This window comes from Scyliorhinus canicula, chromosome 5 (genome assembly GCF_902713615.1).
Source record: "Scyliorhinus canicula chromosome 5, sScyCan1.1, whole genome shotgun sequence".
In the NCBI taxonomy this organism is placed as follows: Eukaryota; Metazoa; Chordata; class Chondrichthyes; order Carcharhiniformes; family Scyliorhinidae; genus Scyliorhinus; species Scyliorhinus canicula.
The window spans coordinates 58,316,466-58,332,083 of record NC_052150.1 but is presented as its reverse complement, the minus strand read 5'-3'; the positions used below and the strand labels follow the sequence as shown (position 1 = coordinate 58,332,083).

The window sequence follows — 15,618 nt, the reverse complement described above, 5'->3', positions numbered from 1 at the left end:
GCTGCTCTTCCCTCGCACTTTCTTTGGCTTCACCACCACTTTTTTTAGTCGCCCCGGTCCTGGTCCAAGCTATACACTGTCGGGGGAATGCTGCAAACTCCTTCCCACACTGGGAAATGTCGAAAAATTGCCGTTGGGGGTCCTGAAAAGAGCCCAAAAGTCCGTTCTAAGCGGGAGCTGCCGAACGTGCGACTTAGCTCTGCCTCCCATACCAGCCTCCCCGGACAGGCGCCGGAATGTGGCGACTAGGGACTTTTCACAGTAACTTCACTGAAGCCTACTCGTGACAATAAGCGATTTTCATTTTTATTTCATTTTTCATAGCCGCAACCGGAAGTTCGATTTATGGGGATCATTAATTTACAATAGCTCCCCCAGTTGTAAATCATCAGGTTCTAGAAACTTAAACACATGGCAAGAAAGAATACTTTAAATGGTGAATTCAGAAAGTTTATTAACCATTTAAAAGGTAACAAATAGGGCGGCATGGTGGCACAGTGGTTAACACTGTTGCCTCACGGCACCGAGGATCCTGGCCCCGGGTCACTGTATGTGTGGGATTTCTCCGCGTGTCTGCATGGGTCTCACCCCAACAGCCCAAAGATGTGTAGGGTAGATGGATAGGCCAGTTAAATTGCCCCTCAATTGGAATTTTAAAAAAAGGTAACAAATGAAAAAGATAAAAAGAATAGTGTCAATTAATAGTAATTAACAGTAAGAGGAGAAAACAACTTTAACAATTGAGCAGACATCTCACCACCCTTCTCAGACAAGGATGTAAAGTGACGATATTGATAGCATGTAACGCACAAAGCTCTCAACACCTCTCTGTAAACATTTCTCTCCCCCTCGCTACCCACATCTTTCTCTCAACACCTGTGTACCATTCTCTCAACATCTCTCCTTCCTCTCTCTGCTGCACAGGCTTATCAAGACCCCTTTTTTATACCTTACAAATTGAAAGTCCACCTTAGTCAATTGTTGGAAAATAGCCAATTGGTCTATAACTTGTCAAAAATGAAATAAGAATTAGCCCATTGGTTTTTAACTAATTATTAATTCATTTCCTAACAGCCATGTTGTCTCTTTGTTCTGGTGGCCTGAGCCTTATTTTTCTTATTTGCACACCATTTTAAGAAGGTATTAATAATCAAATGTTAATAATATGTTCAGAATTATAAAAGTTATAAACTTTTGTGTTCCAAATTACATTTCCAGTGTTTCATAGAATTCCTACAGTGCAGAAGGAGGCCATTCACCCCAATGAGTCTGCACCAACCTTCTGAAAGAGCACCCTACCTGGGCCCACTCCGCTGCTCTATCTCCATAACCCCACCTAACCTGTATATCTTTGGACACTTAAGGAGCAATCTATCATGGCCAATCTACCTAATCTGCACATTTTTGGTCTGTGGGAGGAAACCGCCTAATCTGCACATTTTTGGACTGTGGGGGGAAACCGGAGTACTCAGAGGAAACCCATACGGACACGGGGAGAAAGTGTAAACTCCACACAAACTGTCACACGAGGCTGGATTTGAACCCGGGCCTCCGGTGCTAACTACTGTGCCACTGTGCTGCCCTTCTAACATATATCTATTAATGAATTACTTATTCTTTAATTGTCTCATAATTAAGGCTATCTACGTAACTAATCTGACTGGTTTTCAATAATGCTGGCTTCATTTTTATTAAAATGGTTTCCATCAATTTTAGGAGAAAATGCTTAAGAACGAAAAGTCACACTAAAACTAGTGATTTTGAAACTGCCAACAATCTTCTAGCTAATTGTAAAGTGATGTTAATTCAGATTGCAGCCCAGAGAGTTCTGTTCGGAATGTGCCATTCAAAAGTGATGATGGATGGAGAATGACTAGAACTTAATATCTACTTTCTGTCATATGTTAGTATTGAAATAAGCAAAATAAAAAGATTAGAAGTGGTCCCAAATTAAATACAATATTCCAGTATGAGAGACTATTGTGAAAACATTTGCTGAATATGATTTTTGCTTCTCTATATGTATAGGGTTAGTTATCCTGATCACAAAGAAGGGGAATATGTTGAAGATGATGCAGAAGTACCAACCAAGACTCTGGAGTATGATGAGGAAACAATGGCGCTTATACTTCCTTCTGGTTTGTATCTAGTCCTGATTGTCTTTATTACACAGATTGTTCTGAACAGGTTCCATCTTTATGTGGACTGCTTGGGCAGGTTGAGGGAGAGCACCACAATTTTAATGTTGTTTGATTGGGTTGTTGTATGTAACTATTATCGCAGTTCATAACCAAAAGCTAATGATTTAATTATAATGATTTTGATAAACTTTATTGATAAACTAGGTGGAACAATCTGGTGAAATTTATGTTCTGTTATTTATGTTCTATTCACATATAAAGACTTAATGCCAACCAATCACGAACTCCTGAGTTTTCAGATTATCTAATTATCCCTTTTTTGTCACTGCTGTTTTCCTCCACTCCACTCTGCAACTTTTCTTTCACAAAGCTTACAAAGTTACAAGCTTTGCTGACAAGGCCAGCATTTGTTGTCCATCCATAATTTCTCTTGAGAAGGTGGTGGTGTCCAGTTTCTTGAACCACTGCAGTTCATGTAGTGTTACCTACTGTTCTGTTAGGAAGGGAGTTCTAGGATTCTGACCCAACAACAGCGAAGGAACAGCAATTATAGTTCCAAGTCAGAATGGCAAAAGAGTTACAAGCACGTTGGGCCAATAGTAAGAACCGCTCATACCTTGTGGAGGTATTTGTTTAAGCGAATACAGAGGCACAATTTTAGGGCTTCTTACCATTCTCTTGCAGGTACATTTGATTGTCAGAAACAAAACATACATAGCAAAAATGACGACAAAGAACATGACCAAGCCTTGCACCACTGAGGATCCTACCCACCTAGTAGCCCAACCCCGACGGGTGCTGGACTCTGGTTGCTTGAGTTTTTCAACCTCCTTCTGGAACACTTTGGACCTATCTGGAATCCAAGTACAGCATTCTGACCCAATCGGGGCACCTGTCCCACCTCTTGCCGAGAATGTAATCCAGGAGCCATTCGACTTTGCAAGGCCACAGTACGGATAGCTCGCATTTTGGTGGAAAACTTGAACAGAGTTGTGGAGGGATCATTAGCTGTCTTTTCTATGATGACTGCCATCTTATTAAACTATTTATTCACCTTGGCATCACCATAGAAAGGAATAAAAAGAGCGAAAAACCTGTCACGTGCTGTTGGACTTTGTTGGACTGATTTAACATTGTTTTCTCTACCTTGAGGCTGAGATTGCCTGGGCATTTGATGCCCCACATAATCACTCCATTGTTGTGTGTCTTATTGTGTTTCCTCCTGTATGTGTGGGTACTAGACTGGCTTTGCCCATATCATTGTAACTCACAGACAAACTAACTTTGACAACTTGCTATGTTATTAATTTCATTCTTTGCTTCCTATGTGGATTGAATCTCATTTCAATTTGTGAGTAATGTATAATACGGTTCCAGTTTTCACAGGGTGAGATCGTACCCTTTCACCTCTCATCTCATTATTATTGTTGGTCACTTTCTTTCTCGAGCTCTCAAGTGGGGTGATCTGTGCAGGGAGAAAATTCACTTCTTTGTTTTTTGTTTTCGATTCCAGTTTTCACTTAATTTGAGTTAAATTCCAGTTTATTCCATCATCTATTGTAATTTAAATGTGATCTTTGAATAATTGGATTGATACCCCTTTCTCTCTGACACTCCCCACTTACAAATCATCTTACTCAAATATCATTCAAAATAACACAATGCATGGACTTCCGGTTGCGGCAATGAGCGAGTGAGCCACACATTCTGGGGCTCTCACTCCGGCGGGACTTAAGGACCAGGTTCCCCGGTATAGCGGGACTGTGGAGCGGTGAAAGGACGGCCACGGAGGTGCGGAGGAGCGGGCAGCGCTGTATGGAACCGCGGGAGAGTAGGAAGCAACGGAAACGGGAGAGGAAGGGACAAAGACGAGGGGCGCGATTCTCCGATGCAGTGTGGCATCGGGAAAGCCGTCGTGAACTCAGCTGAGTTTCACAACGGCGTCGGAGGCTGCTCCTTGCACCCTATTCTCTTTCCCCCCCCCCCCCGGTTGCCGTCTTCCCCTCCGCTGCCCCCGCAAGACATGGCGGCTTGATCTTGCGGGGCGGCGGGAGGTAAAAGAGTGCGTCTCTTGGAGACACCGGCCCGACGATCGGTGGGCACCGATCGCGGGTGTTGCACGTTTTGCTATGGGTGTAAAACGCGTTTATTGGGGTGTATTAACTTGCCTGTGTTAAAGGCCGTGTGCTTAACACCACTAGGCTCTGTCTATGTATTTTTCAGCTCAGGAGTCGCCAGTTGCCATATAGACAACTCACATATATCTCAAGGTCAAGTTCAAAGTAATAAAACGATACACCGATTAGTAAGTTCCAAACGATCAATATTTATTATACAATTATAATAAATATCTCAAGGTCAAGTTCAAAGTAATAAAACGATACACCGATTAGTAAGTTCCAAACGATCAATATTTATTATACAATTATAATAAATACGCATGCACACACTAAGGGACTAAGCTACGACTAAACTAAGCAAACAGAATACTTAACTACACAGGAACAGGCAAGGTCAGGGAGCGAGGCCTTCGTCCCGGTCTTGGGCTGCAACCTTCAGAAAGCGTGCTGGTCACTGGGGGTCTAGCGGGCTTGGTTCGCGTAGCGAGCGTCGTATTGGCACTTACGGTTCGGCGGCTGGTGCTCAACGGCTGGAGTCAGGATACGAGTTGGAGGTCTTGGTCAAAGCCGGAGCACGAAACAACAGACAGGACCATGTGTGGGGGTCTATATTTATAGGGGTCCCCAATGTCCTTCCCTCTTCCTGGACGGGCTTTACCTTTAGGTATCGATTGGATCGCTTCCAATCGATATCTTTTGAATTCCTCCAATGTAAGGGTCTTTCTCGATGGTGGGGGCGGTTTCTATAGTGGATACTTCTGGTGCCGCTCTGTCTGGACATCCACTTAAAGTATCTTATTCAAACCCAAATGTTGCCATTGTGTGTGCCTAGATCTGGACTGCCTCATTAGTATGTAGAATGTTCTGCCATTATCACCTTTGGTTGGAGATCTTCCACCTGGCCAGAAACTGGTTTTGCTGCTTGCAAAATGCTAATGAGTGTTTGCAGGCTGTTTGCCTTGGCTAAACTGTTTTTCCCTACGGTCTTAGCGATTCTCCATTTTGTTTGGTTCAGTGTCCATTTTAGGTGGCTACAGTGGCTACACGGGCCAGTCACCTCATGAGCACGCCCGTGGTGCTCGATCCTCCCTGCGCCCCACACTTACCTGTCGTGTGCTGTTCACGACGGCAGCGACCAGGTGTGGTTGACGCCGGCGTGAACCAATCGGGTTCGTCAGGCCGCTTGGCCCATCCGGGCCGGAGAATCGGCGGTCGCCATGAAAAGCGGCGAGTCTCCGAGCGGCGTCACGCAAAACGCGACACGCCATTTTGGGGGGGTTGGGAGAATCATGGGGGGTGCCAGGGCGGCGTGTCGTGATTCGCCCAGCCCTCCTGCGATTCTCCCACCCGGCGTGGGGAGCGGAGAATTGCACCTAAGGTGCAGGGGAAGCTGACCTGGAACCCAAGATGGCGGACTTGCGGACCTCGGATCCAGCAAGCGCTGGAAAACATGCTGCAGGTTATTAAAAGCAGCTTTGAGTCGTTGAAGCGGGATAACTTGGACCTACTTCAGAAGGCAGTGGATCAGCTGAACCAAAGGCTGGATGCTCAGGACGAAAAAGGTAAGGAGCTGGGAGAGGCGGTGGAGGAGCAGGCGGATGCGCAGACGATTGCGGCGCTAGAAGTCGACTGGTTGAAGGAGTGGCAGAGAAGACTGCTGGACAGAGTAGAAGTGTTGGAAAATAGAGCCCGCAGACAAAATCTGAGGATCATCGGCCTCCCGGAGGGGGCTGAGGGAGCTGATGCCACAGCGTTTGTGGCGGACCTGTTGATGCAGCGGATGGGGGCTGAAGCCTTTCCGCTACCGCCGGAGCTGGAGGGGGGCACATAGAGTGCAGGCGAGACAGGTGCGTCTGGGTGGTTCCCCCGTCCGATGGTGATTAGGTTCCACAGGTTTGTGGAGAAGGAGCGGCTGCTGCAGTGGGCAAAGAGCGCCAAGAGCAGCACGTGGAATAACAGTGTTCTTCGCATCTACCAGGACCTAAGCCAGGAGGTGGCTAGGCGGCGAGCAGCCTTTAAACAACTTAAGGAGGTGTTGTTCAAGAAGCATGTGAAGTTTGGTCTGCTCTTCCCGGCCCGTCTTTGGGTTACGCATCAGGGTCAACACCACTACTTCTACGATCCCAAAGAAGCGATGGACTTTGCGAGGGATCAGGGGCTGGTCCCGAAAAGAGGTCCCACGGACGCAAGCTAGGGCCCGAGTACTACCGTTTGAAGGGACACCGATTGTGCCTAGACTGTTGGTCAACTGTTTACTGTTTTAAAGGTGCCATGTGGGGTATTTGTTTTTTTTTTGTTTTTTGTGTGGGCAGTTTTTGCCTAGGGGGTGTGTGGGGGGAGGGGATTTCTCCCCCCCCCCCCCCCCCCCCCCCCCAACTCTCTCTCTCGTATGGTCTTTTTCCTGTTTTTGTTGCTTTTTTCTTTTTCTGGGTCTTCATGTTGTGGTGGGTACCTTTTGTTGGGCTCGCTGAGTGCACGAGCTGGTATTGCAACAAAGGGGTGGCCGGTCAGCAATGGGGATTAAAGACGTGGGTTGGGGGCTTTCGTTTTATTTATGTTCATGGTTTGTTAGGTTTGTTTCGGGTGGGTGTTGTATGGGTACTGGGGTACTGCGGGTTTGTTTCGGGTGGGTGTTGTATGGGTACTGGGGTATTGCGGGGTTATTTTATTAATGCTCGGAAAGGGACGTGGTTTAACACTTTTTTGTGTATGCGGTGGGAACTGTATTGCACCGGGAGCAGCCTCACGGGGCTGTTTGAGGTTTACATTTTGTTTGACCATCCTGTGTTGGTGAGATTGCTCTAGTGGGTTGGAGGGGGGGGATGGTGTGCCACTCATGGGATGAGGTCGGGGAAACAATGGGAATGAGACAGATGGGCGCCGGAGTGATGAGTCACCGGGCTAGCAGATTGGCTAGTCAAGGGAGTCAGGTGGGGGAGAATACAGCCACTGGATGGCGGGGTGGGGCTACCGGGGGATGTTGCTAGGGGGGAGGGGGTGTGTGTGTTATTCTGCTGACGTGGGAGGGATCTGAAGAAGGTAATCGAATGGAGGTCTGGGTGGAGGCGAGCCAAGAATGGCGCGGCACACGGGGCGGGGGCTTGCGGGCTCTGAAGGCGGACGTAATTATGTTGCAGGAGACACATCTGAAAGTGTCTGACCGGACTAGGCTAAGGAAGGGCCTTAGGTCTTCCACTCGGACTTGGATTCGAAGTCCGGGGGGTAGCAATTATGATCAATAAGCGGGTTCAATTTGAGGCGGAAGGCGTAGCCGCAGAGAGGGGGGACAGATTCCTGATGGTAAGGGGCAAACTGGAGGGGAGAAGAGTGGTGCTGGTGAACATATATGCTCCGAACTGGGACGACGTGGACTTTATCAAAAGAGTGCTGGGGAAGATCCCGGACCTGGATTCGCGTAGGTGTATGCAAAACTACTTGCAGGTGAACGATACGGGGGAGGTTTCAGCAGCGGCCCTGTGGGAGACGCTGAAGGCAGTACTGAGGGGGCAGCTGATCTCAATTCGGGCTCACAGGGTCAGGGCGGACAGAGCAGAAATGGACAGATTGGTTAGGGAAATGTATAGGATCGACGAGGAGCATGCGAGGTCCCCGGGGGAGGACCTACTCCGGGAGAGGCGGAGATTACAGGCGGAACTGGGGGCGCTATCCACAAGTAGGGCCGTGGAACAATTTAGAAAGGCGAGGGGAGTGGTGTATGAGCATGGGAAAAGGCCAGCAGTTTGCTAGCTCAGCAACTCAGGAAGAGGGAGGCGGCCTGGGAAATAAGTAGAGTGATTGATGGGGAGGGGAGCAGAGTGGCGGACCCGGCAGGACTGAATAAGGTATTCCGGGACTTCTATAGTAGGCCGTATACTTCAGAACCCCCGGAAGAGCCGGAGGAGATGAAAAGGTTCCTGGACGGGCTAACATTCCCAAAAGTAGGCGGAGGACTAGTGGACGGGCTGGGGGCCCCGATTAGAGTGGAGGAGGTATTGGGGGGCCTAAAGGCCATGCAGTCGGGGAAAGCCCTGGGGCCGGATGGATACCCAGTAGAGTTTTACAAGAAGTTCTCGGAGTTAGCGGGACCGGTCTTGACGAGGGGTTTTTAATGAGGCAAGGGACAGAGGGACCCTGCTGTCATCATCGCAAGCCACCATCTCGCTGTTACTGAAGCGGGACAAGGACCCGGAATCCTGCGTGTCATACAGGCCAATCTCCCTGATCAATGTGGATGCCAAGCTCCTGGCAAAGGTCCTGGCGATTAGAATTGAGGACTGCGTACCGGAGGTGATTGGGGACGATCAGACAGGGTTCGTGAAAGGCAGGCAGCTGACAGCTAACTTGAGAAGATTGCTTAATGTGATCATGATGCCCCCGACGGGCAAGGAGGTGGAGGTAATGGTGGCAATGGACGCTGAGAAGGCGTTCGATCGGGTGGAGTGGGGCTATCTGTGGGAGGCGCTTGGACGGTTTGGGTTCGGGGAGGGACTGGTGAGTTGGGCCAGACTACTGTACCAGGCTCCAAAAGCTAGCGTTAGGACGAACAGGGTAGTGTCAGATTATTTCAGACTACATCGCGGGACCAGACAGGGATGCCCACTCTCCCCGTTGCTGTTTACGCTGGCCATAGAGCCGTTGGCGATTTCGTTGAGAGCTGCGAAGGGGTGGAAGGGAATGACCAGGGGCGGGGTGGAACATGGGGTCTCTCTCTATGCGGACAACCTGCTCCTGTATGTGTCGGACCCACTGGCCGGGATGGAAAATATACTGGAAACACTGAGGAAGTTCGGCTGGTTTTCAAGGTACAAATTAAATATGGCCAAGAGTGAGATGTTTGTGGTGCAGGCAAGGGGCCAGGAGAATAGACTGAAGGAGCTGCCATTTAGGCTGGTTGAGGAAAGTTTCCGGTACTTGGGGATACAGGTGGCACGAGACTGGGGCAGGTTGCACAAATTAAATTTGACCAGGGTGGTGGAACAAATGAAGAGGGTGTTTCGGAGATGGGATGCACTCCCGTTGTCACTGGCGGGGAGGGTGCAGACTGTAAAGATGACGATCCTTCCTAGATTCCTGTTCATCTTCCAGTGCCTCCCGATCTTTATCCCACAGTCCTTCTTCAAAAGGACTGGCAAAATCATCATGAGCTTTGTCTGTGCGGGAAAAGCCCTGCGGGTGAAGAAGGCGAAGCTTGAGAGGAGCCGCAGCGAGGGAGGGCTGGCATTGCCGAGTCTGATCAACTACTACTGGGCGGCTAACATAGCCATTATAAGGAAGTGGATGGTGGGTACGGGGTCTATCTGGTAGCGGGTGGAGGCGGCTTCGTGCAGGGGCACCAGTTTGGCAGCCCTGGTCAGTACTCCCCTACCGCTGTCGCCGGCCAGGCACTCCACCAGCCCGGTAGTGGGGGCGGCCCTGCGGATATGGGGCCAGTGGAGGAGGCATGTAGGGGTGGTGGGTGTGTCTGTCTGGGCTCCAACATGTGATAACCATCGATTTGCCCCCGGGAACATGGATGGAAGGTTTCGAACAGGACGTCGGGCAGGGTGAGGAGGATGGGCGATATGTTCCTGGAGGGGAGCTTTGCGAGTTTGAGGCTTGGAGGAGAAATTTGGTCTGGTAAGGGGAAATGATTTTAGGTACTTACAGATGCGGGACTTTGTTCGCAGACAGGTCCCATCCTTTCCACACCTCCCGCCAATAGGTATCCAAGACAGAATAGTCTCTAGGGGAGAAGGAGGAGAGGGTAGAGTCTCAGATATTTATAGGGTGCTCATGAAGGGGGAAGAGTCCCAGACGGAGGAACTGAAACTCAAATGGGAGGAGGAGCTTGGCGGGGAGATGGAGGACGGGCTGTGGGCAGAAGCCCTGAGGAGGGTAAACTCAACCACAACATATGCCAGGCTCGGCTTGATTCAATTTAAGGTCGTTCACCGTGCCCACATAATGGTAGCTTGGATGAGCAAATTCTTTGGGGTAGAGGATAAGCGCGCTAGATGCGAGGGAGGACCAGCAAACCATGTTCACATGTTTTGGGCATGTCCTAAGCTTAGGGGGTACTGGGAGGGATTTGCGGGGATCATGTCCCGGGCGCTAAAAACAAGGGTGGTGATGAGTCGAGGGGTGGCAATTTTTGGGGTTTCAGAAGACTCTGGAGTCCAGGGCGAGAAAGAAGCCGATGTTCTTGCCTTTGCTTCCCTGATAGCCCGGCGACGAATACTGCTGGCATGGAGGGACTCAAAATCCCCGAAGACCGAGCTATGGCTTTCGGCTATGTCAAGTTTTTTGGGTATGGAAAAAATTAAGTTTGCCTTGAGGGCATCTGTACTGGGGTTCGCCCGAAGGTGGCAACCATTCATCGACTTCTTCGCGGGAGAGTGAACGTCAGCAGGATTTGGGGGGGGGGGTGGAGAGGGGGCAGATTAGAGTAGGAGAGATAAATAGGTGGGTAGTGTCGATAGGAGAGGAGCGGGCTTGTGCAGTATGGTTTGATTGAAGTATTGATTTTACGTTGATGTTTGCACATATTTGCCTCTTTTGTTTTTTCTTTTGTTATCTGTAACTGTTTACAATGCCGAAAAATACCCCAATAAAATTGTTTGATTTAAAAAAAAAATAATAACACAATGCATGGACTTTAAAAATTCTCCAGCTCTCCAAATCGTCTGTATCTATCTTGTGGATACTCCTCACCAGGTCTCTTGCGGCTTTGTCCTTCCTGCTCGTACCTTCGAGGAGGCGCTGTATCAGTGTGTGGGTTTCTTTTCACAAAAATACCCCCCGGGGACTGAAAGAGCTAAAAGTTCAGTACTTTAGTGGGAGCTGCCTCGTGCACATCTTTCCGCTACAGAACACCACCGGAAGTCGACAGGTCACTTATAATCATATTGTTGGGTCAGTATAGCAATGTAGTAATTCCCATTATTATGGCCATGTATGTGGAAGGGGGCAAGTAAAATCTGGCAAACCCAATGCTGACTCTGTTGCTCGGACTTGTCTAAGCCTGGTGAATGCGACCGCCTGCTTACTCCATCAAGTCAGCTCTCTTCCTTCTTCGCTCCAGTGAGAGAAGCCCTCGCTCCCTCAACCTTTCTTCATAAGACATGCCCTCCAGTCCAGGCAGCATCCTGGTAAATCTCCTCTGCACCCTCTCCAAAGCATCCATATTTTCCTATAATGAGGCGGCCATAACCAGCCACAATATTCCAAGTGTTATCGAACTAGGGTTTTATAAAGCTGCTGCAAAACCTCCAGCAGAGGGCAGTAGAGCAGAGCTGCTGATTGGCTGTTGCGGGGAAAATTTGAATCAGTGCATTGCGGTCACCGTATCTTGAAGGTGGTTTGTGCAGGAGCTGTTGTCAAGTGACAGTTAAACCCCAAACACTAAGGATCCCAGCCAAGTAAAGACAAAGAGGGAGACTCGAGGGCAGGTAGAAGTAGAAAGAAGTAGAACCTGACGTCACAGCCTGCAGGTAAGTGATTGGCTGGTGACTGGTAAGTAGCTTTTCTTTTCCCTGAGTGTTATTGTGCGGGATGCAATGGTTGCTGGGTGAGAAGTGGAGTAAATGTTTAAAAAACTTACTGTTGGGAGTTTCCAACTGAATCCGGTCGGAGTGAGGACAGAGTGACTGCTGGGTAAGGAGTAAAGATTTAACTTGTTTGCGCAGGCCCATAACAGCTGATTGCTGTTCTTGTGGGGCACAGTGGTTGCTGGTTAAGTGTTTTATTTTTACCTGTATTTAAGTTGGGCAGTTTCTATACCCTAGACACTACACTTCTACAGTCCCCACCCTTCCACCTCCTTTAACCTAAGGGGTAAAGTGAATAACAGGTAAGCTCTTTCTTTCTTTTTATTTTTTTTTATCTAGAGGGGATGGCAGGGAAGGCAGTGCAATGTTCCTCCTGCAGAATGTTTGAGGTGAGGAACGTAGTCAGTGTCCCTGCTGATTTCACCTGTGGTAAGTGCACCCATCTCCAGCTCCTCCGAAACCGCGTTGGGGAACTGGAGCTGGATGAACTTCGGATCATTCGGGAGGCAGAGGTAGTCATAGGTAGTAGCTTCAGGGATGTAGTTACTCCGAAGAATCAAGATAGATGGGTGATGGTGAGAGGGGCTGGGAGAAAGCAGTCAGTGCAGGGATCCTCTGTGGCCGTTCCCTTCAGTAACAAGTATATCGCTTTGGATACTGTTGAGGGGGGACGACCTACCGGGGTAAGCCACGGTGAACGGATCTCCAGCACCGAGTCCGTCCCTGTGGCTCAGAAGGGAAGGAGGGAGAGCAGGAGAGCAATAGCTATTGGGGACTTGATAGTTAGAGGGACAGATAGACGGTTCTGTGGCAGCAAAAGAGACTCACGGATGGTATGTTGCCTCCCGGGTGCCAGGGTCCTTGACGTCTCGGATCGTGTTTTCAGAATCCTAAGGGGGAGGGGGAACAGTCACAAGTCGTGGTACACATCGGTACCAACGACATAGGTAAGAGAAGGTACGGGGATTTAAAATAGGAATTTAGGGAGCTAGGGTGGAAGCTGAGAGCCAGGACAAACCATGTTGTTATCTCTGGTTTGTTGTCGGTGCCACGTGCAATAGTGAGGTGAGGAACAGGGAGAGAGTGCAGATAAACACGTGGCTGCAGGGATGGTGTAGGAGGGAGGGTTTGAGGTTCGTGGATAATTGGAGCACATTCTGGGGAAGGTGGGACCTGTACAGACAGGACGGTTTGCACCTGAACCAGAGGGGCACCAATATCCAGGGAGGGAAATTTGCTACAGCTCTCCGGGGGGGTTTAAACTAATTTGTCAGGGGGCTGGGAAAACGAGCTGTAGTCCAGAAGCCAGTGTTGAGTAGTTAGATACTGAGGAGGGTAACAAGGTTGCAGGAGTGTACCATCATACAGAAAGGTGGGTTGAAGTGTGTCTACTTCAATGTAAGGAGCATCTGGAATAAGGTAGGTGAACTTGGAGCATGGATTGGTAGTTGGGACAAAGATGTTGTGGCCATTACGGAAACATGGTTAGAACAGGGACAGGAATGGTTGTTGGAAGTTCCGGGTTTTAGATGTTTCAGTAAGAGAAGGGGAGGTGGTAAAAGAGGTGGAGGGGTAGCATTGTTAATCAAGGATCGTTTAACGGCTGCAGAAAGGCAGTTTGAAGGGGATCTGCCTACTGAGGTAATATGGGCCGAAGTTAGAAATAGGAAAGGAGCGGTCACACTGTTAGAAGTTTTCTATAGGCCCCCAAATAGTCATAGAGATGTGGAGGAAGAAATTGCAAAACAGATTATGGATAGGTCTGGAGGTCTCAGGGTAGTTATCACTTTAACTTTCCAAATATTGATTGGAACCTCTATAGGTCGAACAGTTCAGATGGGGCAGTTTTTGTACAGTGTGTGCAGGACGGTTTCCTGACACAATGTGTGGATAGGCCGACAAGAGGGGGGGACCACATTGGATTTGGTACTGGGTAATGAACCGGGCCAAGTGTTCGATTTGTTTGTGGGAGAGCACTTTGGAGATAGTGACCACAATTCGGTGTCTTTCGCTATTGCAATGGAGGGGGATAGGGCCATACGGCAGGGCAAGGTTTATAATTGGGGAGGGGTAAGTATGATGCGATTAGCAAGATTTAGGGAGCAAAAGATGGGAACAGAGACTGTCCGGGAAAGGCACAAATGAAAAGTGGAGCTTGTTCAAGGAACAAATACTGCGTGTCCTTGATAGGTATGTCCCTGTCAGGCAGGGAGGAAATGGCCATGTGAGGGAACCATGGTTCACAAAAGAGGTTGAATGTCTTGTCAAGAGGAAAAAGGAAGAGTATGTAAGGATGAGAAAACAAGGTTCAGTTGGGTCACTTGAGGATGACAAGGTAGCAAGGAATGAGCTTAAAAAAAAGGGCTTAGGAGAGCTAGGAGGGGGCATGAGAAATCCTTGGCGGGTCGGATCAAGGAAAACCCCAAGGTTTTTTACTCTTATGTAAGAAATAAAAGAATGACCAGGGTGAGGGTAGGGCCGGTCAAGGACAGTAGTGGGAACTAATGTTCCCACTAACTAGGGCAGCATGGTAGCACTAGGGCAGCACGGTAGCATGGTGGTTAGCATAAATGCTTCACAGCTCCAGGGTCCCAGGTTCGATTCCCGGCTGGGTCACTGTCTGTGCGGAGTCTGCACGTCCTCCCCGTGTGTGCGTGGGTTTCCTCCGGGTGCTCCGGTTTCCTCCCACAGTCCAAAGTTGTGCGGGTTAGGTGGATTGGCCATGCTAAATTGCCCGTAGTGTCCTAAAAAGTAAGGTTAAGGGGTGGGGGGTTACGGGTATAGGGTGGATACGTGGGTTTGAGTAGGGTGATCATGGCTCGGCACAACATCGAGGGCCGAAGGGCCTGTTCTGTGCTGTACTGTTCTATGTTCTATGTTAATGCATGGAGTCAGAAGAAATAGGAGAGGCGTTGAATGAATACTTTTCTTCAGTGTTCATCGAGGAGAGGGGCCATGTTTTTGAGGATGAGAGTGTGATACAGGCGGGTAGGCTGGAGGAGGGAGATGTTCCGAGGAAGAATGTATTAGCAATTTTGAAAAACCTGAGGGTCGACAAGTCGCCTGGGCCAGATGGGATATATCCAAGGATTCTTTGGGAGGCAAGGGATGAGATTGCACAGCCTTTGGCTTTGATCTTTGGGTCCTCACTGTCCATGGGGATAGTGCCAGAGGACTGGAGAGTAGCAAATGTTGTTCCTCTGTTCAAGAAAGGGAATGGGAATGACCCTGGTAATTATAGGCCAGTTAGTCTTACCTCGGTGGTCGGTAAGTTAATGGAAAAGGTCCTGAAGGATAGGATTTATGACCATTTGGAAAGATGCAGCTTAATCCGGGATAGCCAGCACTGATTCGTGAAGGGTAAGTCTTGCCTCACAAATTTGATTGAATTCTTTGAGGAGGTAACTAAGTGTGTAGATGAAGGTAGATCAGTTGATGTCGTATACATGGATTTTAGTAAGGTGTTTGATAAGGTTCCCCATGGTCGGCTCATGGAGAAAGTAAGGAGGGTGGGATAGAGAGAAATTAGCCAATTGGATAAGTAACTGGCTATCACAGCGAAGACAGAAGGTGGTGGTGGATGGAAAATTTTCAGACTGGAGACCAGTTACCAGCGGTGTACCACAGGGATCAGTGCTGGGTCCTCTGCTATTTGTGATTTTTATCAATGACTTGGAGGAGGGGGCTGAAGGGTGGGTCAGTAAATATGCTGATGACACCAAGATTGGTGGAGTAGTGGATGAAGTAGAGGGCTGTTGTAGGCTGCAAAGAGACATTGATCGGATGCAGAGCTGGGCCGAAAAATGGCAGATGGAAAAAATTTGAATGCAG

General features: G+C 48.8%; 1 protein-coding gene across 4 annotated transcripts in view; it reads left to right on the top strand.

The window, feature by feature from the left end:
* znf622 (zinc finger protein 622) overlaps positions 1-15,618 on the top strand; it is a 118,324-nt gene that overhangs the window by 50,577 nt on the left and 52,129 nt on the right. For all 4 annotated transcript variants that reach the window (XM_038797132.1, XM_038797130.1, XM_038797129.1 and 1 more), the window contains one exon: positions 2,029-2,138. In XM_038797132.1, the coding sequence (XP_038653060.1) occupies positions 2,029-2,138 (110 nt within the window). The remainder of the gene's footprint in view (positions 1-2,028; positions 2,139-15,618) is intronic.